The following is a 26,975-nucleotide window of genomic DNA, read 5'->3' as shown; positions in this document are numbered from 1 at the left end:
ACAGGAAGAAGTACAGCCACACAAAGATTTGCATATGAACATTCACAGTAGCTGTGCTTACAGTAGCTGGTAAGAAGATCCCCTGATCCCCACCTCCTGATACTCAGGTCTTTATAATCAACTTCTTTGAAATGTATATTGGGTTTACTAATTTACTTGCTGATTTACTACTGGCTCTATTGATTACTTACTGAGATGTCACTTCCAAGATAAAGTTATAAAAAGACTGTTTCTGCCTTGGGGGCTTTCTCTTTAGATTGTTCATGGTGAAGAAAGTCAGCTACTAGGCCAAGAGGCAGCCTTGTGGAGGAGGGCCACAGGTCTGTATATGGAAGCAGATCTTCTGAACCCTGCCAATAGCCAAGTGAAATGACCTTGGAAGTGCATCCTGTCTTTTCCCTCACCCACAGTGAGGCGTGACTGCATTCTTATAAAAGACCTTGAGCCAGAAGCACTCAGCTAAGTCATGCCTGAATTCCTGACACACAGAAACTGTGATAATAAATGTTTGTTGTGTTAAGCTGCTAACCTAGCATAATCTGAAACTCGAAATAAGCCAATGTGTATTAACTGGTTAAGGGATAAACATGCTGCCTATTTCCATAAATGGAACACTACTCAACAATCAAAAGAATGAACTATCTATAAACATTAACAATCTGGAAGAGTCTTGAAAACATTATGCCAAGTAAAAGAAGTTAGGTAAAAAAAGGCTGTACACTATATGATTCTATTTATAGAACATAGTGGAAAAGGCCAAACTATATTAATAGAAAACAATGAGGGAGTGATTGATAGGGCAAAAGACAGGTGAAAGGGGACTGAGTGCAAAGAGGCAGAGGAATCTTTTTGAGGTGATGGAGATGTGCTTTATATTGATGGTGGTGGTGGTTGTTACACAATTATATCCCTTTTGCAAACTCATCTAGCTACACACTTAAAATAGATGTATTTGGGGGCACCTGGCTGGCTCAGTTGGTAAAGCATGTAACTCTTTTTAATGTAATGTAATGTAATAATGTAATGTAATGTAATTTTATTCTATTTTAGAGCGAGAGAGAGCACATAGGAGCAGGGCAGAGGGGCAGAGGAAGAGAGAGAATCTTAAGCAGGCTTCACATTCGGTGCAGAACCCAAGGCAGGGCTTGATCCCATGACTCTGGGATCATAACCTGAGCCACCAAGGCACCCCGGTAGAACACGCAACTCTTGATCACGGGGTCATGAGTTCAAGCCCCATCCTGGACATAGAGCTTATTAAAAAATATATAGGGGGGCCTGGGCGGCTCAGTTGGTTAAGCAACCAACTCTTGATTTCAGCTCAGGTCATGCATGATCTTTCGGTTCATGAGTTTAAGCCCTGCATCAGGCTCTGTGCTGACTCTGCAGAGCCTGCTTGGGATTCTCTCTCCCTCTGTGCTGCTCCCCTGCTCACTCACTCACTCTCTCTGTCTCTCAAAAATAAAATAAATAAACATTTAAAAAAATATATGTAAATATGTGTGTATTTTATTGCATGTAAATTATACCTCAATGAAATTGAATAAAATAATTTGTCTTTTTTACCAAGAAAATTTATGTTTCAATAATTCATAATTACAACAGCAGTATTTCTGGAATCATCTTTGGGTTACAAAAACCTATTTTAACAAACACAGTCCAGGCAGAAGCTTAGCTGGGAGTTTTAGTACTTCTTCAAGAGACATTTTTAAATATCAGTGCCTGGTAATGCCAAAAAAATAGAAAAGGGTATCTTAAAAGTACGACAAGTCCCTATTTTTCAAAATAGGGACAAAATGGGATATTCACATATGACTAGTTGTTTGAGACTTACTTCCCGTTGGAGGATTTATGAGAATACTTTCTACGGTAAATCAGCCTCCTCTTGAGCCTACTTCCTCCAGCTCATCAAGTAGAGTTATACTAAGTTCTAGGTCATACACTAAGGCCAGGAAATCAGGGTGTCCTCACCACTGAGAGATAATTTTCACACATTACATTTGGGTCAGTAGAAGGTAGCAAAAGTATAAATGCTTTTCCCTGAGCTCACTCTCGTAAATTGTCTTTAAAAACTCATTAACAAGCATTTGAGGAAAAGAGTATCATTCCTCTCTTCTATCCTTGCAAACTCCTTGAAAATGGTGAAAAATAACAGACAATTTAAAATACAAGAGGACAGGGGTGCCCGGGTGGCTCAGTCAGTGAAGTGTCCAACTTCGGCTCAGGTCATGATCTCATGGCCCCTGGGTTTGAGCCCCGTGCCAGGCCATGTGCTGACAGCTCAGAGCCTGCAGCCCGCTTCAGATTCTGTGTCTCCCTTGCTCTCTACCCTCCCCCGCTCACATTCTGCCTCTCAAAAATGAATAAACATTAAAAATTTTTTTTAAGTTGGGGCGCCTGGGTGGCTTAGTCGGTTAAGCGTCCGACTTTCACTTAGGTCATGATCTCGCGGTTCGTGGGTTCGAGCCCCGCGTTGGGCTCTGTGCTGACTGCCAGCTCGGAGCCTGGAGCCTGTTTCAGTCTGTGACTCCCTCTCTCTCTGACCCTCCCCTGCTCACACTGTCTCTCTCTCTCCTAGAAATAAATAAAACATTAAAAAAATTAAAAAAAAATTTTTTTTTTAAGTAAAAGAGGACAGGGGTGCCTGGGTGGCTCAGTTGGTTAAGTGTCCAACTCTTGATCTCAGCTCAGGTCATGATCTCATGATTTGTGAGACTGAGCCCCACACTGGGCTCTACGTTGACAGTGTAGAGTCTGCTTGGGATTCTCCCTCTCCCTCTCCTCCGCCTCTCTCTCAAAATAGAGAAAGAAAACATTTTATAAACAAATTAATTAATTAAATAAAATAAAGGAGGACACGCTATAGGGATGTGGAAAGCCAACCTGAGGGCTGGGGGCAGAAATCACAGGCAAAGGGAAGAAAAGAAACAAATGGGTGAAAGGCAGCATCATTACAACTGTTACCACAGGGGGAAATGTGCCAACAAATCTCAAACATCAGGGAAGTATTCAGTAGGCTGTTTACTTGGGAATACACTGAGCGATTCTAAAGGTATAAAGGAGCTGGGTCAACGTGGAGGTCTGATTATTCTAAAAACTGTTAAAGGATAAAGCTTTTCCTAAGAGATTCCTTCTTGTGGTTAAATAATATGAGAGAAGGAAATATGCCTTCACAATAAAACTTTAAGCCAACACTTGGCGTCTGGAAGATCTCTTACAGTCATGGCCCTGGGCAGGAAAATACTCTCATTGGTTTTGACTTTGTAAGCTAGCACGGAGACATCAGGCACCAAAATGGACAGCGTGCCGGGAGCCGAACCGGCCTCTCTGGATGGCAATCACGGCAAGGAAGTGACAATGTTTGCAGCTCCTCCCAGGAGAAATGAAAACTGGTATCTCCTTCTGCTACTATTGGCTCATGTTGGATATAAGCCTGCTGGTATTGACCAGGCCTCCCAACATTCCATATCAGACCCATATTCTGAATACAGATACCTCATAAGGAAAAGCATATTCCTGCCTTTACAAAAGAGACTTTAGATGAAAGCTCTATGGGCGGTTGTCAAAAGGCTCTTCCTATGGGCCTTGCAGATCCAAGGCTTAGATAATAGAGGGGGTTAAGAACACAAGAGTTACAATTGAGCCTGGCCCTGAGACAAAGAGCCTATTTTGGGGTTAAGAGCAGAACACAGCTACTACATATATCTTTGCTAATTGGTGAAGCATGGCAGTCCCTTCCTCAAGGCCTGCATTCCACAAACACCCTCCCTTACACTGGCAACTGGGATGAGGATAGATAAGAGTAGCTAAAACATAAACCCAGGTGCAAAGACTGACACATTTAGGGCCCCCATGTTAGTTTTCACAAATAAACCAATTCAGAAACATTTATCTTCTTGAGAGCCAGACAGAATAACTCCTAGCTTATCTATATACAATTTAACTTGTATGTTATCCTGTTTTTCACTAAGAGCATTCTGTTATTTCCTTGGTCTAAATAATTCTGTAATCGATATCACAAAAGGCCTCCCATTGTAAGAAATTCCTTTCTATGACTTCATCTTGTTGCTGAACCTTTAAATAAAGAAAAAAAAAAACCCGACAGGACAGAGATGCCTGCCTGGTGATGAGAAAGAATCTCGGGGCTCTCTCATCCTCTTTCGCTGACACCGTCCATCCTTCAGGGACCCCTGGACCTGTCGGAGCCGGCGCGGCCTCCGGCAACAGCGTGTTTGGCAGCGGGGCAGGCCGGAACTGGAAGGAACTACGGATTCGGTTTCTAATGCTGTGTCACTAACTACCGCCGACTTCGCCGCTTAAAATTAAACAAATTGATTATCTCATAGTTTCCATGGCTCAAGAGCACAGGCATCGCTTAGGAAGGTCCTTGGCTCTCCCAAGGCTCTCCCAAGACTGCTATCAAGGTGCTATCTGGAGCACAGTTTCTCTTCCAAGTTCATTTAGGTTGTTGGGAGAATTCAGTTGTAGGGCTGAGATCCCAGTTTTCTTGCTGGCTGTTGATGGCGGGGGGCGGGGGGGTCACTCTCTGCTTCTAAAGGCTGCCCAAGGGTCCGAGCCCCACAGGCCTCTCCTAACATCGCAGCTCACTTCATCAAGCCAGCTGGAGAATCTCTCTAGCCTGCTATCAGGGAGTCTTACAATCATATAATCACGAATAATCATGGATTCATGGGAGTCACTATCCCATTACCTTAGCCATATATTATAATCTATTTAATAGAGTAGCCGTCTCATCACATACTCTCATATTCCTGCCCACACTTGTGGGCAGGGGATTATATAGGTTATGTCCACAGGAATATTGTGAGCCTTCTTTGAAGTCTATTGACCAAAACCATCACTATTCATTGCAACATTTTCACTTCATAGATGGGGGAGACCGAGGCCCATAGAGGAAAATAGCAAATTACCCAAAAAGTCACATAGGAGTTATCAGGACAGAAGGAACTAGATCCCAGTCTCCAAAATCCCTTTCCAGAGCCTGCCACTGTCCTAGCCTTCTTCCTGCCGGTTGGCATGACTGAAGATAAGGTCGTTCTTCGGGAGAACAGGGAAAAGCGCCACGAAGGGGAGCTATGCCACTCATCGTTGTGTACATGCCATATGCAGGAAAAAGTGAAAGCACACCTACCTGAAGGGTGCTAGCGTGCTGACTCAGCATCTTTGAAGAGGCATAGTCAGCAGGATTAGCCAGCAAATGACTGGTATTTTCTATCCAAGCCTCAGTACTCTTCAAAAGGTCATGATATTCCTCCATCTTAACTGTGGCCTGTGAAAGAAAGGCAGGAGCAAACAGTCTGACTCCTTCCGCTTGAGTCAACTGATTCTTGCACAGACAATCTGTTACTGTTAATCAGGCCCCGCAGGGTTCCATTCCCTGTGGCTGGGGCCACTCGTCCACCCCCTCCAGGTTTTCATCTTTCTACCTTTTAAGACTAACCCTGACCATAGCTGGAAAGGACTAAAGAAACTCTACCCTAATGCTATGGGTCTCAGTAACAATTCCCAATTAGCCTTGCAACTGCTTCCCATTTTAGGCTTCATTCTGAAAACTGGATTTGTATTTCGTCTTCCCATGCAAGGACTTGTCCTATTACATCCCAGTTTCTCTGGGACTAGCACCTTGCCTCGCTCTTGCTAGATTACATGTACAACTCACCCACCACGACCCCTCTTTGGAAGGGAGGGAGAAAGTGGCTTGTTCCTGAATGACAGGCTTTCTTGTTGCTGGCTCCCTGCAGGGCCTCTTGAGAGTGTCTGTTGGAAATGCCCATTGCCTACCGGGAAGCCCAATGCTCGCCTGGACTCCTGCCACGGTCCGACTTTTGGACACCTGCTTCCGCCTGCCCAGTCAGACTTCCTGCTGGTGCCAGCAGTTAAATCGGTCGTCCCAGCGCCCACCTGGCCTGTTCTCTGGCTCTAGCTTCCGAACCCAAAACTGGCAATTCAGGGGAAAATGGCTGCCACTGAACATATATTTTAGTTTTGTTTTAAAGCCCTTCCAATACCACAGCCCGCCAAGCGTAGTTATCAGCTGTTACTGTCATACCTTATTTAACTGTGAGGTTCTAGATTCTGCTCTCTGTGATACTTGCTGATATTGCTGAAAAGGAATCATCAAGTTATCCATCCATTCTTGGGCCTGTCCTGGATCCTGTTCGACAAGGTCCTGCACTTCGGAATCCAGCTCATTGAGCCTGGAATGCCAGAGATCTAGCTCGTCCCACATTTTCTGGAGAAGGAAGTCATACGTCACTTTGGATGCAGAGGTCCTGGTTCATTGTGTTAGTTCCTAGCTTTTGCACTGTATTTGCACTTGTAAATGCTACCAAAACAGCACCACAGGCATGCTTACTCATTTATGCCCACAAACCACTTGGGACCTAAATTGAAAAACACGACTTCTGAGGTCTCTCAGTCTAACTATATTTGTTTCATGAACAGAATTAGCTATAAGGGAGCAGAAAGACCTAGACATTTCCAGAAACAAATGACACCAAACAAGGTCAATATAACCCTAGTCTTTCAAGAGTGATGAGGTAACATTGTTTAAAAAGTGCTTCAGTTAATCTCTCTCTCTCACACACACACACGCGCGCACGCGCGCGCACACGCGCGTGTGTGTGTGAAATCTAGAAGACAATTTTAAAAAATTTTATTCTAGAGAGAGTGACTATGTATGAGTGGGGGAGAATGGCACAGGGAGAGAGAATCTCAAGCAGGCTCCATGCTCAGCGCAGAGCCCGACATGGAGCTCAATCCCACTTTCCTGGGATCATGACCTGAACCAAAATCAGAGTTGGACGCTCAACTGAGTCACGCAGGTCCCCCCAAGAAGACAATGTTTATTAAGTGTAAAAACAGAACTAACAAAAGAAAATATCTGTTTTGGTTTAGGAGTAATGTAGTGGCAGAAAATTCTAGTAACTGCTTTTGGCTCAAGAAACTAATAGATTGGATTCAATCAAACCTGGACTTCTATGGTCAAATGGAATTCTCAAAGGTAAAACATTTAATTTGTACTTACTACATGCTTAATAACCTAACTTTTAAATTAAAAAAAATTTTTTTAATGTTTTATTTATTTTTGAGAGAAAGAGAGACAGTGTGAGCAGGGGAAGGCCAGAGAGACAGGGAAACACAGAATCTGAAGACAGGCTCCAGGCTCTGAGCTAGCCATCAGCACAGAGCCCAACTCAGGGCTCAAACCCATGAACCATGAGATCATGACCTGAGCCGAAGTCGGACGCTTAACCGACTGAGCCACTCAGGCGCCCCTGAACCTAACTTTTAGAAATAGGAAAAGTAGACTGGTTAACTTAGGTTCCTCTACTTGTTAAGAATCACAATCTTGTCCAATGGTGGGCCATATTCTCACCTATTTTTATTTTTATTTTTTTTAATGTTTTATTTATTTCTAGGAGAGAGAGAGAGACAGCGTGAGCAGGGGAGGGTCAGAGAGAGAGGGAGTCACAGACTGAAACAGGCTCCAGGCTCTGAGCTGGCAGTCAGCACAGAGCCCGACGCGGGGCTCGAACCCACGAACCGTGAGATCATGACCTTAGCGAAAGTCGGACGCTTAACCGACTAAGCCACCCAGGCGCCCCTCTCACCTATTTTTAAAAGTCTCCATTCACATTAGAATCCTTCCTTAAAACAAAGGTTAGAATAAGAATGCTTTTCTACATGTAGGAGTCTACTCAGGGAGTTAAGTGGTAGAGAATCATGCTTATGTACAGTTTTGCCTAAGACTTTATTTCCTAAGATATTTTACAAGGGAAATAAATTGGGGATTTCTATTTTCCTGTTTCCCCTTGTAGTCTAGAGAAAAGTTGTTAATTCCATTCAAATCCTATTGAAATATATTTTTTAATCAAATAAGTTTCAGAAATGTTCCATTTCATATTCCTCATGTTAATTCACATTAAATGAAAACAAAGACTCTGCAGGGCGCCTGGGTGGCTCAGCCGGTTTAAAGTGTCTGACTTCTTTGGCTCAGGTCATGATCTCACAGATCATGGGTTTGAGCCCCGCATGGGGATCTGTGCTGACAGCTCAGAGCCTGGAGTCTGCTTCAGTTTCTGTGTCTCCCTCTCTCTCTCTGCTCCTTCCCCTACTCGTGCTCTGTCTCTGTCTCTCAAAAATAAATAAATGTAAAATAAATTTTTTAAAGATTAAAAAAAAGAAAACAAAGACTCTGAGAAATGCTCAAACATAGAAACATGTTAGCTTTTTAAAAAATGTATTTCATATTTATAATATTTCTTATCTCAGTCTTCCCAGGATAAGGTCCTTACTCTCCTTTACTTGTGAAAAGGCTAGTTCACAATCACAGGCTCTCGGGGGTTAAGGCATATTCCCACCATGGAAAAATTGAGACTAATTCTTAAACGCAACCTTCTCCACCAAGCCTCTGCTGGTGACATTCAGTAAGGGGGACCCTGTGGGCCTGGGTGAGGATCTCTGTACTTCAGATACATCCTAACAGCACACCCTGATGACTGAGGAGCAGGAGGAAAGCCAAATGCTGAAGGAAAATTAAATGAAGGATATTACCTTTTGAATTCCCTGAGCTTTCTCAATATTTTTGCTTTTCTGCTGCAACATCTTTTCCACATTGTGAAGCCCATTGTTAATTTCGTCGATTTTTCTACTCATTGTATATGATGGTGAACTTTTCAAAACTTCATTGCTAATCTGTCATAGTGAAAGATACATTTGGCTTACACATATCTTCCATACTCTTTTCACAGGTCCAGGTGATAGAAGAGATAGGTACACTGTTAACGCGATTTTACTTACAAAAACCCTGTACAGGCTATGGGGATACCCCAAACAGTACTAGCTAATACATTAATGAGAGGGTTGACTAGCAGACTAGGAAGCGGGGGCTGTGCTGACCTGACCTTTTAAATCCAATCTAAAAAAAGAAAAGAAAAACCGATAAACAAAAATTTGCTGTAATCTACAGTATGTACCGCAGGTCTGTGCTGAGTTGGGCAAAACTACTGAGTGTACTGTCTGAGACAGAGCCCAATGGAGCAAATGATATGAAAAAATTCAAGGGAGATAAACCATTATATAGCTTCTCATTTTATGACAAAGACCTGCTTATGGCAAAGCACTCTTTTCAATAAAACCTAGCTTATTCACAAGCTGACTTAAAAATAAGGTAATTCCCATCATAATATTCATTTGGGCAAAATAATCTAAAATTCGCTATTTCTCGAGGATGTACAAAGCTTAGTTTTTCTCTGTGTGAATGTTTCTGGTGTGTGTTTTCACAGCAACATGAAATCTAGCTGCTGAACAGTGTAATTTTTTTTTTATCTGAATGATTTTCTTAAGAAAATAACTTGGGCTAGGAAAGATAACAAATGAATGTTGAATGTGTCATTTTTCAAATACCTGATTAGTTTGTGTTCTTGGTTTTCTGTTTTTTTTTTTTTAGGCTATGTTGTTGATAAGGCTTTCTCCCAGCAATACTTTATGTATAATCCTTTAACCCTTTTAAAAACCTCTATATCTGTATAACTATTAAGACTAAAACCTTCCAATGCAGATGGTACACAGACAGGTACAGAAACTAAACACAGGCTAAATGACTTGCTTAAGGTTACATATCAAGGTAGTACTTGAACTTGGCCTGAGAAACCCCAAGTCACTCCGGAGTCCCAGGCTCTTTTTCACATTTCAGGAGGTTGACACTCTTAGAAGATGTTTTTATTCCACAGACCATAATGCAGTTGAGATTTTTAGGGAAAAAAATTAATCCTATGTTAGTTTTTAAAGCGCTGTAATAGCTATTTATTACTATGAAACAATTTTTTTTGTCTGATATTCAGGGCAGTTATTCTCTTGGCCAAAATGCATATAACGTAGGTACATTAGGAGAGACCAAGATTTAGGCAAAGTAAGCAGCCCTCCAAATGATATGGAATGGTTCTGAGTCTGCCTGATCCTCCAAACACACCAAACAAGAAAAATCAGTTGCTCTCTGTTACAAATATACAAGTTACAGTTGAAACTTTCAACCCTAAATTTAAGAGTCATTTTGATTGCTTACTTTTTGGGGATTTTCACATGAAGTATTCATGGAAACAAACTTAGTTGCTCTCAAAACAGTATTTTCTTAAAATAGAATCAGTAGTGCATGATTCTTCAAAAAGTATCTCGTACCAGATTTTCTTGTGTGTTAAATCAACAGAATTGGTTATAAATGTATATTAGGAGCATACATGTTTTTTCATGGGTCAGGTTTTCCTAGGAAAACCGTCAAAGAAGTTAAATGAGTTTGAAATCCGATTTTCTGTGTATGCATTTAATACATATTTTATTAAGTTAGAGGTACTCCAGATTTCAAAAAGGAATCCAAAAATCCTTCTGTGGATGCTGGACCAAACAGAATTTTGTTCTGCTGAATGTAGGCTGCCTTTCTACAATCCAATAAATTTGTCTTGCTAACATCTCGGGTCTCCAGTACTATGAAACATTTCCCACTTTTTCTTCTAACCTTCAGATTCATCCATTCGAGGATGAAGGTTTACTCATGTGTGTTTTGGGAGAATTGTGTTACCATCATCATTAGAAAGACACCGTGTGTTGGATGCTATTCCTCGTGAGTTATGAAATCTGTATTCTTACTGCCCTTGGTTACAATTTTCAAACATTCACAGGGAATAAGTTTTGCATCAAAGTATTATTCATGTCGAAAAATTTAAAGTGATTCTCTGTTAAAAAAGAAGTTGAGTAAAAGCTAATGTACAATCCTATTTTTAAATGCAAGAGAAGAAGAAAAATAAGTGCAAGAGAAGAAAAGCTAAGCATCCTGACAACTAAAAATAAACACATTGTCTAATTCTATTATCTGTCACTTACGTAGAGCAGTTTCATCGCAGTATTCAATACACAAAGTTATCACTTATCTAAACTATAAAAACAGTCATAGTTGAAATCAGGGCAAATGAAAATGTGACATTACATACTCTTTTCTTTATATCTATTCAACTCATAAATAACAACACTAGTACAAACATTATTATTACCTTCTCATCTATGTCTTCTAACGCTTTTCTGCATTCTTCCACCTGGGATTCAATCTCTGCAGGGACTAGGGTGTACATTTCAGAATACTTGATGCGCAGTTTTTCCATAATATTCTCAAAAGTCAGCTTCCCTTTCTTAAAAATGCTTTGAAGCTCCTAAAAACATCAAGAGAGTTTCAAATACTCACAGGACAAGGAAAAAGTTTAACTCTCAAAGTAAATGCAGCTTTCCAGCACATCCTTGTGATTGAAATGAGCACACTTTGCATGACAAAGCCTCACTACTGATACAAGCCGATTAAGCCTGAGAGATACTCCTTTTGGTCAGATGATGCTTTCTAGTTTGTAAGAATTAAACTTGATATCTCTTCATGGTGTCAAACCATTGTCCTAAAAAGACATTACAACGTCTCCTGCTTCTAAAGTACCTCTCCCATTTGACTGTATCTCCCTTGCAGTCTTCATCTATAAAGCTGCAAGTAGCAAAAAAAGTTTCAAAGAAGTTTTTTTTGTTGTTGTTGTTATTAACTTGTTGCCATTTCTGCTTCTTCCTGCATTATCATCACAATGATTCAAGGCCACTAAAAGCCCTAGGCTTGAAGCAAAAGTGTCTGCTTTCATGTAATTAGACAGCCCAGCAGAGCTCAACTTCTTTCAAAAGGGAGGGTTCCAGTTCCCTGCAAAGAATGTAGGTTTTGGGAGATAAAAGAAACCTGAACAAATAGCCTATTGGTTGTGGCCTAGAAACAAAATCTGATCTACGTTCTCCTGCACTAACTATAAAGGAGAAACTCATTTGTTTGGGAAAGTTTCCCAAAGATCAAGTGGAAAAATACTTCTTGAATTTACTGTGGCTTTTGGGGGGTTTGTTTTGTTTTTATAGTAACTGTTCAGCAGCATTATTTGTGTTAATGGGTTGAGTCACCGCACTGAAGAATGATTACAATTTTGAATGACGCCGTGATGTGTCACTGTTTTTCTTTTCTTTACCCTCGGCAGAGAACAAATCTAGACAGAAAGTTAGAGAACAATGCCATTCAGACAAAGGTACGGTTTGAAGTATAGTGTCATCCTGTTTTATCTAGACTTAGTCAGGGAGTGTAGGTCTTCAGAGCTACAGTTGAGGGCTTCCCATGAAGACTGAGGGAGAGTAAATTCCCTCTATCAACACTGAGCTCCAATTAACAACACGTGATTTTTGGGTAAACTTCCTAATGTCAGTTTTTCTTGTTACCATTGGACTGGAATCATTCTAAAAAAAAAAAGAAAGAAATGAGGTCCCAAATAACCCAGGGACAAGTGCACAGCCCTGTGATACTGTGATGTCAGATATAGTTGGTCTTCAGCCCTGATTCCTGAGTAGTTTTTTTTTTTAAATTGTTTTTCAACTACATGATGCCATGCATGTGTTTATTATTAACTGTTATTTTAAATATTTTTTTTTTTTTTACAAATAGTTTATTGTCAAATTAGTTTCTGCATAACACTCAGTGCTCATCCCCAAAGTGCCCTCCTTCATGCCCATCCCCCCCTCCCCCCCACATCCTGAGTAGTTTTTAAGACCCTTGGAATTTCCAGGATGGGAGTAAAAGGAGTGTCTTTTGTTATTCATAACAAGCCCTTTTCAACTATACCTGAGTTTATGCTAATGAATGACTTGGGGGGGTGCAGATAGATTCTGGATGGGGGGCTGGTTGCCAGAGGAACCAATCAAGGAAGGGAACCTTAGGCCCCTGGGGTGGGGCAAGGTGCTAGAGGTTGAGTTAATCATCAATGGCCAGTGACTCAACCAATCATGCCTACACAGTGAAAACACCATAAAAACCCCTAAAGGATGAGGTTTGGAGAGTCTGGAGTTTGGTGCTGGGAGGGTGGCAGACTCAGAGGGGGCTTGCCTTAGTCTATGCATCTCTTACTGACTGATCCTGAGTTGCATCCTTTATAATAAACCAGTAATCGTAAAATGCTTTCCTGACTTCTTTAAGCCAGCCTAGTAAGTTATTAAACTTGAAGAAGGGGTCACGGGAACCCCTGATTGATAGCCAGTCTGGCGGAAGTACAGGAGGCCATGAACTTGCCATTAGCATCTGAAGTGGGGGGGTGGTCCTGTGGGAGTGAGCCCTTAATCTGTGTGGTCTGTTCTAACTCCTGCTAGTTAGTGTTATCATTGAATTGAATTGTAGGACACCTAGTTGGTTTCCAGAGACTTGCGGGGGAAAAACTCCACACATTTGGTATCAAAAGTGTTGTGAGTAACTAACTACAGTTGCACCCTTAACAGAGGTAATACATCCTACTAAAGGCAGACAGCTAACACTCAACTCAGTAAATGCTCTGAGACCCCTGTTCACCAAACACATCCGCAACGGAGGTGAAAGAGGACTGCTTGGTCCAGACCAGCCTACCTCCCTGTTCTCAACTCTACTGATAGGAAAAGACAGGAGTCAGAGGGCAGAGAGGGAAAGGTCAGGACCTGAGGTCCAGGGGTGGGGAGAAAACACATATTTTGCAACAATGCTGGGAGTGGCTGACGACAGCAAACTCCCTGGGGCATAAGGTTCTATTAAGAATGTAACAGATACCACCTACACCCCCTTAGGTTTCCCTCAGGAAATCTGACAAAAGACTTAACTAACAATAAGTAGTAGACCATAAAACATATGACCCATAAGACATGACATGACCACAGGTCACCCCTCATACAATGGAAATGAGCCAATCAGGAATGGACAACCCAACACCTAGAGCTATCAAGCTCATAAGGGTAGAACCTGAGAAGGAAGGTGGGGGGGGGGGGGAGGACAAAGAGAAGGAATGCCCAGAACTTTATAAAAACAAAGGCCCTTGCCTATAGCTGAGGGTATTCACCTTTGAATGCCCCCTCTCTGTAAAGAGAGCTTTCATACTGTTCTTACATTCTCACCTTATACCCTAATAAACTTTTGCCTGCTGCTCACCTTGTGTCCATCTCTTCATTCTTTGAAGCAGCAAGACAACAAATCCTAGGTATTGAGGTAAAAAAATCCTGCAACACTTCTCTGCACTCCAACCACACTGCTCTTCTCCTGTGGCTCAGCCCCACTATGCCACAGGGCCTTGGCATGTGCTTTCCTTGCTCCAGGACTACTCCCTCCACTCTAGTCACAGAGTTACTTCTGTCCCCAAAGAATCTGCATTCAAGACTGTAGACCTGTATCAATCAGATTCACTGGCTCCTCACTTCCTCCTTCACTCACCTCGAACTGTTCTGCCTTTTCTGGGTGGTCTTGTAATTCCATATTTTGGAAAGAAGTTGCGGTCTGTTGAAGTAAATTCTTCAAAGTAATTATTTCTCTTGTGAGGGAATGTCTTTCTTGGGTTTCATTCTCCACCAGTTCCTTATTTTCTCGAGCTTTCTGAAAAAGCCTAACATATAACATCAAAATAAAATTGTTCTGATCCTGCTGTCTTGTGAAATAGTTTTTATTTCAACAATTAACATAATGTCAGCATAGTTCACAAAAGATTATTTTTCCTGAGAGAAAAGTACCAGTGTTCGGTGGTTTATATACTACATATACAAACATATACTAAATTCTATCACTCGATCAAGTCTCTTCAAACTTTCATCTCAAAATATCCTCTCGTTAGGGTGCCTGGGTGGTTCAGTCGGTTAAGCATCTGATTCTGGATTTTGGCTCAGGTCATGGCCTCATAGTTTGTAAATCTGAGCCCCACATCAGGCTCTGTGGTGACAGTGTGGAGCCTGCTTGGGAGTCTCTCTCTCTCTCTCTCTCTCTCTCTCTCTCTCTCTCTCTTTGCCCCTCCCCAGCTCGTGCCCTCATTCTCTAAGTAAATAAATAAACTTAAGAAAAAATAGTCTTTTCACACTTTACGTTCCAATTGGTTATCTCCATCCTACTTTTCTCCACATGATCCTTCAGTTCATCCGAATATGACTTAGAGGTGAGAAAGCCCCTGGGTGGGCTCTTGGGGATAGACGACCCCACTAACCTTTTTCTCTTGGCTGACCCCATTTGCTGTGGATGTAGCTACCATATTAGCAAAGGAATTTAAGAGGGTACAGTCTTTCCTGAGAGCTATTTTGTAAGTATTTCTAGCGATAAACATACTCTATCCTTTGACCCACTGATTCTGCTTCTTGGTGTCTTTCTCAAAGAATTAATCACAGATGCAGACAGAGATTCTGGCATAAGAATATTTGTTACAGTGTTTTTTTAGTGTTTTCTTATTTTTGAGAGAGAGAGAAAGAGACAGAGCGCAAACAGGGGAGGGGCAGAGAGAGAGAGAGAGGGAGACAAAGAATCCAAAGTAGGCACCTCGCTCTGAGCTATCAGCACAGAGCCCAACGCGGGGGCTTCAACTCTGAATGGAGAGATCATGACCTGAGCCGAAGTCAGACACTTGATCGACTGAGCCACCCAGGTGCCCCTTTTTAGAAAAGAAAAAAAACACTGGCGTATAATTTAAAGGTTCTATAATAGGGTGTTGGTTAAATAAATTATAACATATTCACACGGTGAAATATTGCATAATTATGTTTTAAGGAACGTTTAATGTTAAGTATAGGCAAATTAAGATGATATGCTGATAAATGATTTAGGACACAACAAAACAGTATAGTACTATGATCGTAATTTGTTTAAAAATATAGTCATAACAAAAAAGATAAGTGACTGGCAATGATTGTTGCTGAATAATAAAATTAACGAGGGGGTATATTAATCTTTATAATTTTCTCATATTCCCTGAACTTCCTATAATGATTATTACAAAGGAATCATTAATAAAAAAGATTCAAAAGATATTCATCCTCAATAATACCAGGATGGAGAACATGTGCTTGTTTTCATCATCATTACTGATCTTTTCCATTCCCTCCCCTTCTTAAGTGTAGTTGATACTCAATGTTACATTAGTTTCAGGTGTACAACTTCGTGATTTGACAGGTTTATGCATTATACTACACTCCCCATAAGGATAGCTAGATCTGTCCTGTTACATCACTATTACAATATCATTGACTACATTCCTTATGCTCTGCTTTTCAGTCCCAGAGTTATTCATTTCATGACTGAAGGGCTGTACCTCCCCCTTCCCTTCACTCATTTTGCCCATGCCCCTCCTGCCTCCCCTCTGGTTCTGCTTTTTGTTCATTTATCCTTTTTTTAAGATCCCATTTATGAGTGGAATCACATGGTATTTGTCTTTCTCTGACTTATTTCACTTAGTGTAATACCCTCTAGGTCCATCCATGCTGTCTCAAATGGCCCAATCTCATCCTTTTTTAAGGCTGTGAATATTCTGTCATGGACATATACCACATTTTCCTTATCTATTCATCTTTTGACGGACACTTAGGTTGTATCCATGTCTTGGCTACTGTAAATAATGTTGCAATAAACATAGAGGTGGGTGTATCTTTTTGAGTTAGTGTTTCCCTTTTCCCTGGGTAAATACCTAATAGTAGAGTTTACTAGATCATATGGTAATTCTATTTCTAATTTTCTGAAGAAGCATCATACCGTTTTCCACAGTGGATATACATTGCCAATACTCTTTATACTCTTCTGTGTTAACCCAATTCTACCATATCATTTGTCATTATTCTGTATTTTTATATTTTTAAAATCCAGTATTTTCTAAATGTTAAGCCTCAGTCATCAATCATGTTGCCCTAATAGTTTTTTCAGAAGACTTACTTGTTGCATCGTTCTTGCATCGATGTAATCTCTTGAAATGCTGCGCCAGTTTCTACAGGCTCTAAGCTTTGGGGAGCAATCTGGATACTTCTTAGGCGCTGAAGAAGTAAGGTCAGTAACAGCTGCTGCTTCTCCACATTGTCTTGGTAACGGCATAAACAGTCTAGCAGCTCACAGAGCTCCTCTGTGGTGGCCACCTCTTTTGTTTTAGAAACTTCAGGGAGATCTTCTTGAAGATTATCTAAGATAATTGTTTCTCGTTCAATCTAATTCAATAAACAAACAAACAAAAAAAGAGAACTAAAATAACAAAAATGTACTCAGACCACCTCAAGAGCTGAAGCATACCTTGGGAACCATAATTTTTGTGCACTGGCCCTTCAAAGGGTTGCTGATGCTATATCCTCGCTCAAAGCAGCATCTGTCTTTCTATAGCTGGGAGTTATTATTCCTCTGCTATCGGAATCCCGTAGCTCCCAGCGACTGATCATGTAGATATGTGATTGCATTGAAGTACTGCTACTGTGAGCTGAAGGAAACACTGTTGAGTATTTTCATAATTTTTCTCTCCTTCAGATTTCCATTGCACAAAGCAGTTATTTCTTCTGCAACACCGATAGGGCAGTTCGAATGAGCTCCACCAAACTGCAACCACTAAGCACAAGAGGTCAGGGGACTGCTGGATAATTTTTCTACAGGTGCCTTTTCTTTCACATCCCATTCCTACATGCCCAAAAAAGTAAGTCCAGTACTTCCTCCATTCCCCTAACACCTATGCCAAAGGGGAAGCAGTCCTGACTAATCATGTATTTGTCAACATGGCTATGGGCAGAACCTAGAAGTACATAACCTAATACGTCATATGTCTGCACAATGGGGTCCTGTCATCCTTGAACTCAGAATGAAGACACAGAAAATCAGATCCCTCCACCACACCTCTTCAGACGCTGTGACCCTCACCTCAGCTGCGCCACACAGTCCCCACATTCTGCCCCAACATTGTTAACTCTCCTGCTCTGGTGTTCAAACTCAGTCAGGCATCTTGCGATCAGGACATTAGAGAATATCACTCCAGGCCACTACCTTTCTGATATCATGCTCATTGAAATGATGAACGAAAACATGGCTGCCAAGGGGTCAAAAGTAAAGCCTAGGAAAGTTTAGCAACTGCAGTGTAAATTAAGTTTCCAGGAGCTCAGTGGTCTGGGGCACACCAGAATTCCAGAATTCCCTAACACAAAACTCATGTTGTTCAATCTTGTACTTCTACCACTAAGAAAGAGGCCTGGCACCGGATATGCCCATTGAGATTTTGGAGGCAGTATATGCGACACTGGAGAATATTGCTCAGATCCTTTTATCAGAATGCTGCCAATGTTGAGGGAGGTCTGGAGAAAAAGAGGCACTGTGGTAGGATCAGGCTATGGGATAAATGCCCTGCCACTTGGGCCAGATGATCCGGCTGAGTTCCCGAGTCACTAGAACATGTGGGTATAGGTATAGGCTAGCCTCTCTCCCAAAGACCCAGTTATGGAATGTATGCTTTCCATCACCTCAAACCTAAATTCAGGTGGATCAGAAGTGCCGGTTCCTAGGCAGGCAGCTACACTTCCACCAGGGAAAGAGATAAAAGAGTTCCACCGGGTTGTTTGGGAACCTCCCTGCCAGAGAACCAGCAAGCAAAGAAAGGACTTGCTGTATTGTCAGAGATAGCTGTACATCTAGGGTTTCTAATATACATCAGGGTTGAAAGAAGCATGTCTATAATCTAGAACTTAATGGAACATCTCTTGGTGCTTCCAGGCCAGGGATAACCATGAACGAGCAATGACAGCAACCACGACCCAATGAGCGTAAAGCAACTAACCTTCTCCTTGTCCCCCACACCTGTTCCTTGAGATCACCTTCCAAAATAAACCACCTGCCTGCAAGCCCCATCTCAGGCTCTGCTGTCAGCTGTAAGTTGGCAAGTGATTAAGGAGGGAAATCATTTTTTACCAGGACAATAATTTGAGTCAAAAGCCAGGCCATTCTTCAACTTGTGATGGATAATCAAACTGTCATACATGCACCTAATCTCATATTACTGGAGAAGAAAAACAAATGAACTACTGATACAAAGCAGCAATATGAATGTATCTCCCATGCATTAAGCTTAGTGAGAAAAATGCCAAACTCAAAAGGCACAAACTCTCTCAGTCCATTTATATGACATTCTAGAAAATGGATGGGGCACCTAGGTGACTTAGTCTGTTGAGCGGCTGACTTTGGCTCAGGTCATGATCTCATGGTTCGTGAGTTCAGGCCTGCGTCGGCTCTGTGCTGACAGCTCAGAGCCTGGAGCCTGCTTCAGATTCTGGTCTCCCTGTCTCTCTGCCCTTCCCCTGCTAGCACTCTGTCTCTCAAAACTAAATAAACATAAAAAATTAAAAAAAAAATAGAAATGGCAAGACAGATTAATGGTTGCCAGGGGCTGGAGGTGATAGAAGCGACTGGTTACAGAGGCGTAGAATGGAACTATCTGGAGGGATGATAACGTTCCATATCTCCATTTTGTTGGCAATCATGTGACCGTGTTCCTCAAAACTCAACAGACTTGATGCTGAAAAGGATGAAGACAGCTTCCAAATGAGTAACACAGTTGCCGCAAAAATTAGGCATTCATTCTTCCACCTAGAAGAGGCTCGGCAGCCCTTGACTGATTTCCCTTGGACACAGAATTCTAATAATATGCATTATACAACTTTTAGGCTCACAGTCAATTATAGAGTAGAGCCTAGAAAGGGAGAAGGAGATGTACTTGCACCATAAGTTAACAGAGTGAAAGAGACTCAAAAACCCATAACCAGGAGGATCAGGAACTAGCAAAAGTCTTCTGGAATTGGGTTCATGGGGAAGAGGTCAGCTCCAATTATCTTCTGAGGCAGGACTTTAGTCTAGCACATTATGATCACGGAAGCAAAAATGATGCCTCTGAATAACCAGACATGAGTGATTAAATCAAGCAGGGCAGGGGAGGGACAGAGAGAGAGGGAGAAAGAGAGAGAATCCCAACAAGGCTCCACATAGTCAGCATGGAGCCCAAGGCAGGGCTTGATCTCACAAAACGTGAGATCACAACCTGGGCCAAAATCCAGAGTTGGACACTTAACCTACTGAGTCACCCATGTGCCCTTAACCAGAGTGTAAGTATGAATCCTCTTCTACCACTCACTTGTGAATTTGGGCAAGTTACTCAATCTCACTGTCTCACTTTCCTCATCTACAAAATGAGGACAAAATAAAAAATAATTACTTCATAGGCTTCTTGTGAGGATAAATGATAATACATACAAAGTGCTTAGAACTATGCCCAACACATGCTCCATACCTGCCCATTATGTGTTGGAGTAGTTGTTCCTATTATTACATGAGGGCATATTTTGTTTGTGATACTCTGAAAAACACATTCTGCCAGCAAATATTGTCAAATGCTTCTATGAAATAATTACAAGGTTCTAAATGAATGGGGTCTGTATTATACAATATAATTGCAAATGGGTCTATAGCAATAGCGAGACAATGTAGTCAAATAGAAAGAACAAAAGCTTAGAATTAGCTTAGACCTGGGTTTGAATAAGAGACGTCCCTCAAGAAATGTTTACCAACTGCCCACTAAGTGCAAGGCGGGGGTCAGATTCTAGTATATGTGCTGCCGAAGCGAGCACAACGGGGGTCAGATTCTAAAGTTACAGCAGTGAGTGAAAGAGCTGTGGCTCCAGTCCACAGCCCCAGCTCAATCCCTACGTGGGAGGTCTTATGCCAACAGAAATTGGTGCCTCAGTATCTCCATCATTAACAGGGCAATAATATTTTAACTCTTGAGAGCAATGCAAGGATTTGGTGGCACACAGCCTGCTGTAGGAACCCAATAAACAGCACCAGTATGAATGGGAAAGATGTGGGCTAGCAGCCCTGCTACAAAGTGTAATTTACAAAGTTTCTTAAAGTAGTAATATTTAAGAGTCTATTTACTAACCAAACCCTAGCAGCCCTACCGAAATCTTATTCATTTTCAAGAATATCAAGTATTTAGGGGCGCCTGGGCTGCTCAATCAGTTAAGGATCCGGCATCGGCTCAGGTCATGATCTCGAGGTTTGTGAGTTCAAGCCCTGTGTCGGACTCTGTGCTGTCCGACAGAGCCTGGAGCCTGCTTTAGATTCTGTGTCTTCCTCTCTGTCTCTGCCCCTCCCCCATTTGTGTGGGTGCTCTCTCTTTCTCTTTCTCTCTCTCTCTCAAAAAAAAAAATTAAAAATTTTTAAAAATATCAAGCATTTTTATTTTATATACAAAGAGCTAGCATGAAGGTAGGTATCTTGGATGACTCATTTATGGAAGTTCACTTAATCCACCTTAATGAAGCCTATATCCTCTCTGTACTGACAGAAACACTGGTGGCAATTATTTACTAGGCAATTGTTACTGAGGCCATTATTTCCGGAGCACACTGTGCCAGTGTGAGTAGACATGGCAAGAATGAGACCCCTGGCCAAGTTTTCTCCAATGGCTTCTGTAGGGCAGCTGATGACCTATGGTGCTCTCTCAGGTACAATGAGGCAAAAGGCAAGAAGATCAAGTGCTAAGCAGGAAAATATGCTTAGTGCTAAACGTTTCTATCCCAAAGCATGTGACCTCCCTCCAATCAATTACTGATTCATCATATTTCTCTCTTAAGTAAAGTTAGCAGGAATTTTGACATGAATAAGAGAGAAAGGTTTTCATTTAATGTTTTGATTTGTACTTCATTTATGCCTGACATATTAATGAATACCCTAAGATAATTTATACTATTTTGTATTTCCTTTCTGAATATATATGATAGCCTAAATCCTGAATCATGCTTCAATTAATACCTTTGATTGATATATACATTATGGAGGGTTTTCTGTTGTCGTTGTTTATTTATTTATTTATTTTGAGAGAGAAAAAGAGAAAAGGTGAGCAGGGAAGGGGCAGAGAGAGAGAGTGAAAGAGAGAATCCCAAGCAGGCTCTGTGCTGTCATTGTGGAGCCGTACACAAGGCTCAATTCCATGACCCCAAGATCATGACCTCAGCCAAGATCAAGAGTCAGATGTTTAACTACCTGAGTCATCCAGGCACCCCCATTATGGAGCTTTTCTTTAAGAGAGTTTTCAGAAAGAGCATCATACATATTTTTAAGTCCATACTTTAACAGTTGGAATTAATTTCCATAGCTAACAATTGTAGTTAATTACAAAATTAGCTAGTTATTGTGAATATTACTTAATTCTAACCTTTGGTGTTATGTAGAGACTTTTTTTTGAGAGAGAGAGACTGTGAGAGAGCAAGCATGAATAGAGGAGGGAGAGAGGGAGGGAGAGGGAGGGAGGGAAGGAGGGAGAGAGAGGGAGAGAGAGAGGGGGGGAGAGAGAGAGAGAGAGAGAGAGAGAGAGAGAGAGAGAGAGACTCACAAGCAGGCTTCATGTCCAGCACTGAAATGAAGCAGGGCTCCATCTCACAGCCCTAAGATCGTGATCTGAGCCAAAAACAAGAGTTGGATGCTTAACCAACTCAGGTAACAGGCATGCCAAAACAGTTAAGCGGGAGTAACTTATACGCACAATAAAGATTTTAAAGCTCAAATGAGCAAATACTATTTACTCATAAGTATTACCTGATACCAAAAAAAGAGGCACTATTAAGAAAGAATTTGAACCATTTCTTGGAGATTATTTTACTAGGACCTGACCTCTACAAACATTTATGTGTTACGTACGTGTGGTATGAGCAAATGGTACCGGTTGGGGACTTGTTTTATATAAAAAACAACATGAAAGCAGTAAAGCAATTTAAACAACTGTTGTTAGGAAACTGGTTATATTGTGGAAAATGAAGCACTTACTTCTTCGTTGACAAATTTCCACTCCTGCTTTAGTTCTTCACACCAAATCTCCCATTCTTTAGCAGCCTCCAGCAGACTCAACCATTTGTCCCACAGAGCTGATGTGGTTCTGAGCAAACACACATCATCACCGTCCGTGCACGTGTGTCTTAAGTGTCTGAGGACCTGGCGGAGCTTCATGAACTCTTCTTTGGTTGATATGAGATTTGACTCCAAAGCCTTAGGAGAGAAAAGGAATAGGAGGAATATAATGTCTGTTGATTTTTCTGAAACGTGGGCACTTCTTAAAATCTTGAGGAATTGACGATTCTCAATCATCTATAAGTGTTATCTGATCTATTTTTTAGACTTTTTGGAAACCAATTTAAGACAGATTGGAATTGCCTATGTATTATTGGGCTGCATGTGAATTTAGAACTATGGTGACAAAAGTGACCCGTAAACCAATTCTTCCAAGTAAGAAAGTGTTTTGAAAGATAGATTTCTTAAAAGTTCATTGTTATTTTAAAGTCTTAAATTTTACTAGGTAGTTCATTTGCATAATACTTATTAACCAAGAATGTATTATTTAGGGTTTTTGTATATGTATTTGTTTGTTTGTTGATATGGGGTAGATGTTAAGCACAGATGACCTAGAATGCTTTCATTCAAATCCTAATAACATAATATCATAGATTTTAACAGATGAAAATAAGCAAAAACAAAAATGGCACAGTAAGAATAAGAAGTAGCCAGAGTTTAGACTCATGCTAGTTGCAGTCAATTCTCTGTCATGGATCCAGCAACACTCAACAAAGTAACAGGAAAGGTAAAGCTTCAGAAAGAATGATCGCTAAGGACAATCTGCTACCAGTTTGCTAGAGTCCTGTGAACACGACTGATGAAATCTCTCAGAACCACTATTTCATGGTTCTTGTTGGCTCTTGGTTCAGGGTACTGTTAGTGTCCAACTCAGGTTGAAGATGGCTATGGGTCGTAACAGAGCCACATTCCCTGCTGTTGTCACCTGTTCCTTCTGCCAATTTTCTGCATCAAGTTTTACTGGAGATTTGCAAATAGTATTACCTTGCTCTGTTCCAAGCGCTCTAAAGCTTCTTTGTAAGATACTGGCAATGGGAATATGGACTGCCCAAGAACTGTCTCCATTTGGCTTAGGTGAGTGCAAATGTTCTCTTTAATTTTCCTATAGCATTTGTAATTCTCGAGACACCTATAAAGCACAAGTGGGACAAAAAGGGATATTAAATTTTATTTAGTACAATACATTCTAGAGTACCCAGAATGAATTCTGAACACTTAATAAAAAAAAGAATGTAATTCTCTTTTTCTTATTCAATGTATTACACCAAATTTTATTGACTACCTCCTCCTCACAGGGACACGCATTTAATGCAAACTTTAACAGGCAGATGAGACTTTTCTCAAAGCACATAAATTGTAAAACTGCACTCTTAAACACTGCAAATGAGGTATAAATTGGTACGATTCTTGTAAAACCACTTAGTCTTAAAAATGCTCAAATCTTGTGAACCATTAATTCAACTTCTGCAATTTATCTTAAGGAATTAATCCTCACGGTAGGAATTTATTCTAAACCTGATAAAAACTTTTACATGGTAAAATCTTTTAAATTAAACTATTAATTAAAATGGCAGGGGTGCCTGGGTAGCTCAGTCGCTTAAGTACCCGACCTGATTTCCACTCAGGTCATGATCTCAGGGTGGTGAGATTGGGCTCCATGCTGAGTGTGTAGTCTGTTTAAGAGTCTCTCTCTGCCCCTTCCCCACTCACATGCATGCTCTCTCTCTCTCTCTCTCTATCTCTCTGTCAGAAATAAATTAAAAATTAAAAAAATTAAAAATGGTGAAAATTGGAACATACTTTATATCTAACAAAAGATATAGTTAAGTAAATTACAACCATCCATTTTATAAACTATTTTACAGCAAATACAATTACTTTCATGAAGTTTTGTTACAATAAGGAAAAGAGCATATGTTATAAAGTAAAGGAAAAGCAGCATGTTTTTATATAACATAAAGTTCTCATATATTTTTAAAAAACTGTGAATAAAATTATGTGTATAAAATGAATAGTCTAAGTCCCTCACTGAAAACAACTAAAATTTTAGTATGAAATATGTATTTTAAAACTGAAATATAATAATGAACTAGAAAGGAATTAAGGAATATTCAGAGGCCACAAACTATATGCAAGCGGAAATACAGAGAAATAAACTGAGCTCTAGGGACAAAGACTTTGAGGGCGTTTGCGGAGTTTCAGTTTTATTAACCTTTTCCTGGAGTGCTGAGGGGACAGAGGATAAAGCCTCAACACAGGATACGTTTTAAATAGGAAACTTCTCTCTAAAGATATTTAACCACAAAGGACCAGCCTTCAAATTACAGCATAAATCTCTACAAATCAATAAGAAAAACTATGTGCAACCCAATAAAAATTGGGCAATGGCTTAAACTGGCATCTTTCAGAAGATGAATATGAATGACCAAGAAATATTCACTAAAGGTTGCTCAAATATATTAACAGTAATAGAGATACAAATTAAAGCCATAGTGAAATATCACTTTCATTCGTCACACTGACAAAAATTAAATCATCAGGTATTGGTGAGGATATGAAACAGTTAGAATATACTATGTTGTTGGAACACTAATCTGAGCAGAAATAGGTAAAATTATTTGGAATTTAAAACGTAAGGGGTGTATACCTTTTGACCCAACAACCACAATCCTCAGTAAATATTCAAGGGAACCTCTTGCATTTAAAAACGTTATTGGCACTATATTTGACTGGAAAAATTAGAAAATCTCAACTGTTTATCATTAGCTAGGTAACTGAATTTTGCTATAGACAAGAACTTGAATAAACTTCAGCATCAAAATGATGAATTTGAACAAAATGAAGTGACAGAGGAATACATATAGATGAAAATGAGTCATAAACACATAGAAAAATATTGTAAAAAGGAAGAAAATGGTAAAAAAGAAATTGGGGATAATGATTAATTCTGAATAGAAGGAAAGACCACACAAGAGAATTCAAAAGTCATGATGTTTACTTTTGAACCTTTAGGGACAAAGCTGTTTGTTTTATTATTATTATCCTTTATATCATATGCAGACTTTTATAAACATTCTGTTGTATATATTCAATATTAAATAAGAAAAAAGTAAAATAAACACAATAAAATATTTACTATCGTTTTCTGTAGGGATTTTTAAATTTTTCCATATTTTCCAAATTATTTCCAATTTGTACATGTTAATTATAAAGAAAAATAAATCAATCTATTTTTAGAAAGAAGTACCTACCTTTCTATTTCTGTTTCCCTTACTTTGGCTGCCTCCCTCACAGCGGAGTCCTTCAAAGCTAATTCATGGATAGTATACTGGAGTTGTTGTTTGGCTTCAGGGCTGGATATAGTCCCTAATTTCTCAGTAAGGTCCCGGATGTCTGCTATTGCAGTTTGCAATTCCTCTTCTTGCCAGTGAGACATCTCCAGCGATTCCTCTGGGTCAGCAAGGTCTACTCTATGGGCTGCAACAATGGCTTCACGGGCAGTAAAGATCCCCATCGCCCTAGTGACTGCCTCATTATAGCGTGTCAGACTTTCATAAGCATCATTCAAGACATCCTGGTGAATAGGAGATTAAACACTGTGACAAAGCTGGCAAACTTTGGGGATATTTATCATTCCTGAATTTTTGTAGTGCATTCATAATATGTCTGGGTCTTATAAGGGTTAGTGTCTCCTACTTTTAGTTTGACATTACGCTAGTACTTAAAGACAAATACCTTTTTGTTTGCATAAGAAAAACTGCTTCCAGATTTGCTAAGAAATCAATGCTGAATTAAAAAATACATCTCCCATGGGGTTCCTGGGTGGCTCAGCTGGTTAAGCCTCTGACTTTGGCTCAGGTCATGATCTCACAGTTTGTGAGTTCGAGCCTCATGCTGGGTTCTGTGCTGTCAGCTCAAAGCCTGGAGCCTGTGTCAGATTCTGCATCTCCCTCTCTCTCTGCCCCTACCCGGCTTGTGCTCTGTGTCTCTCTGTCTCTCAAAAATAAACGTTAAAAAATTTTTTTTAGAACTCTTATATTAGACTATGAACTAAATAAAGCAATTGCATATATTTAATGTGCATAACTTTAACCAATATTTGTTGGGGGGGGGAATAAAAAGAAAACACACCAACAACCCACCCCCGCAGATTTCTTGTGTTTTTAAATAAATGGTTCTGCCACTAACGTTAGTTTTGAGCACATCACTTAACATCTCCAGA

The 26,975-nt window shown here is 40.4% G+C and overlaps 1 protein-coding gene across 3 annotated transcripts in view; it reads right to left on the bottom strand.

Moving 5' to 3' along the window:
• The window catches only part of SYNE2 (spectrin repeat containing nuclear envelope protein 2), a 337,350-nt gene that overhangs the window by 126,555 nt on the left and 183,820 nt on the right, over nucleotides 1-26,975 (bottom strand). For 2 of the 3 annotated variants that reach the window (XM_039242122.1, XM_039242123.1), the window contains 9 exons: nucleotides 26,005-26,327; nucleotides 23,738-23,882; nucleotides 22,673-22,891; nucleotides 16,769-17,034; nucleotides 14,303-14,471; nucleotides 11,067-11,222; nucleotides 8,578-8,718; nucleotides 6,071-6,253; nucleotides 5,153-5,290 (listed from right to left, as the gene is read on the bottom strand). In XM_039242122.1, the coding sequence (XP_039098053.1) occupies nucleotides 5,153-5,290; nucleotides 6,071-6,253; nucleotides 8,578-8,718; nucleotides 11,067-11,222; nucleotides 14,303-14,471; nucleotides 16,769-17,034; nucleotides 22,673-22,891; nucleotides 23,738-23,882; nucleotides 26,005-26,327 (1,740 nt within the window). The remainder of the gene's footprint in view (nucleotides 1-5,152; nucleotides 5,291-6,070; nucleotides 6,254-8,577; nucleotides 8,719-11,066; nucleotides 11,223-14,302; nucleotides 14,472-16,768; nucleotides 17,035-22,672; nucleotides 22,892-23,737; nucleotides 23,883-26,004; nucleotides 26,328-26,975) is intronic. The other variant, XM_039242124.1, reaches the window with a different exon arrangement.

Source organism: Hyaena hyaena, unplaced genomic scaffold, assembly GCF_003009895.1.
Source record: "Hyaena hyaena isolate Hyena2069 unplaced genomic scaffold, ASM300989v1 scaffold_208, whole genome shotgun sequence".
NCBI classification, from domain to species: domain Eukaryota; kingdom Metazoa; phylum Chordata; class Mammalia; order Carnivora; family Hyaenidae; genus Hyaena; species Hyaena hyaena.
Note: the sequence above shows the minus strand (reverse complement) of the source record. Positions and strands in the feature narration are given on the sequence as shown.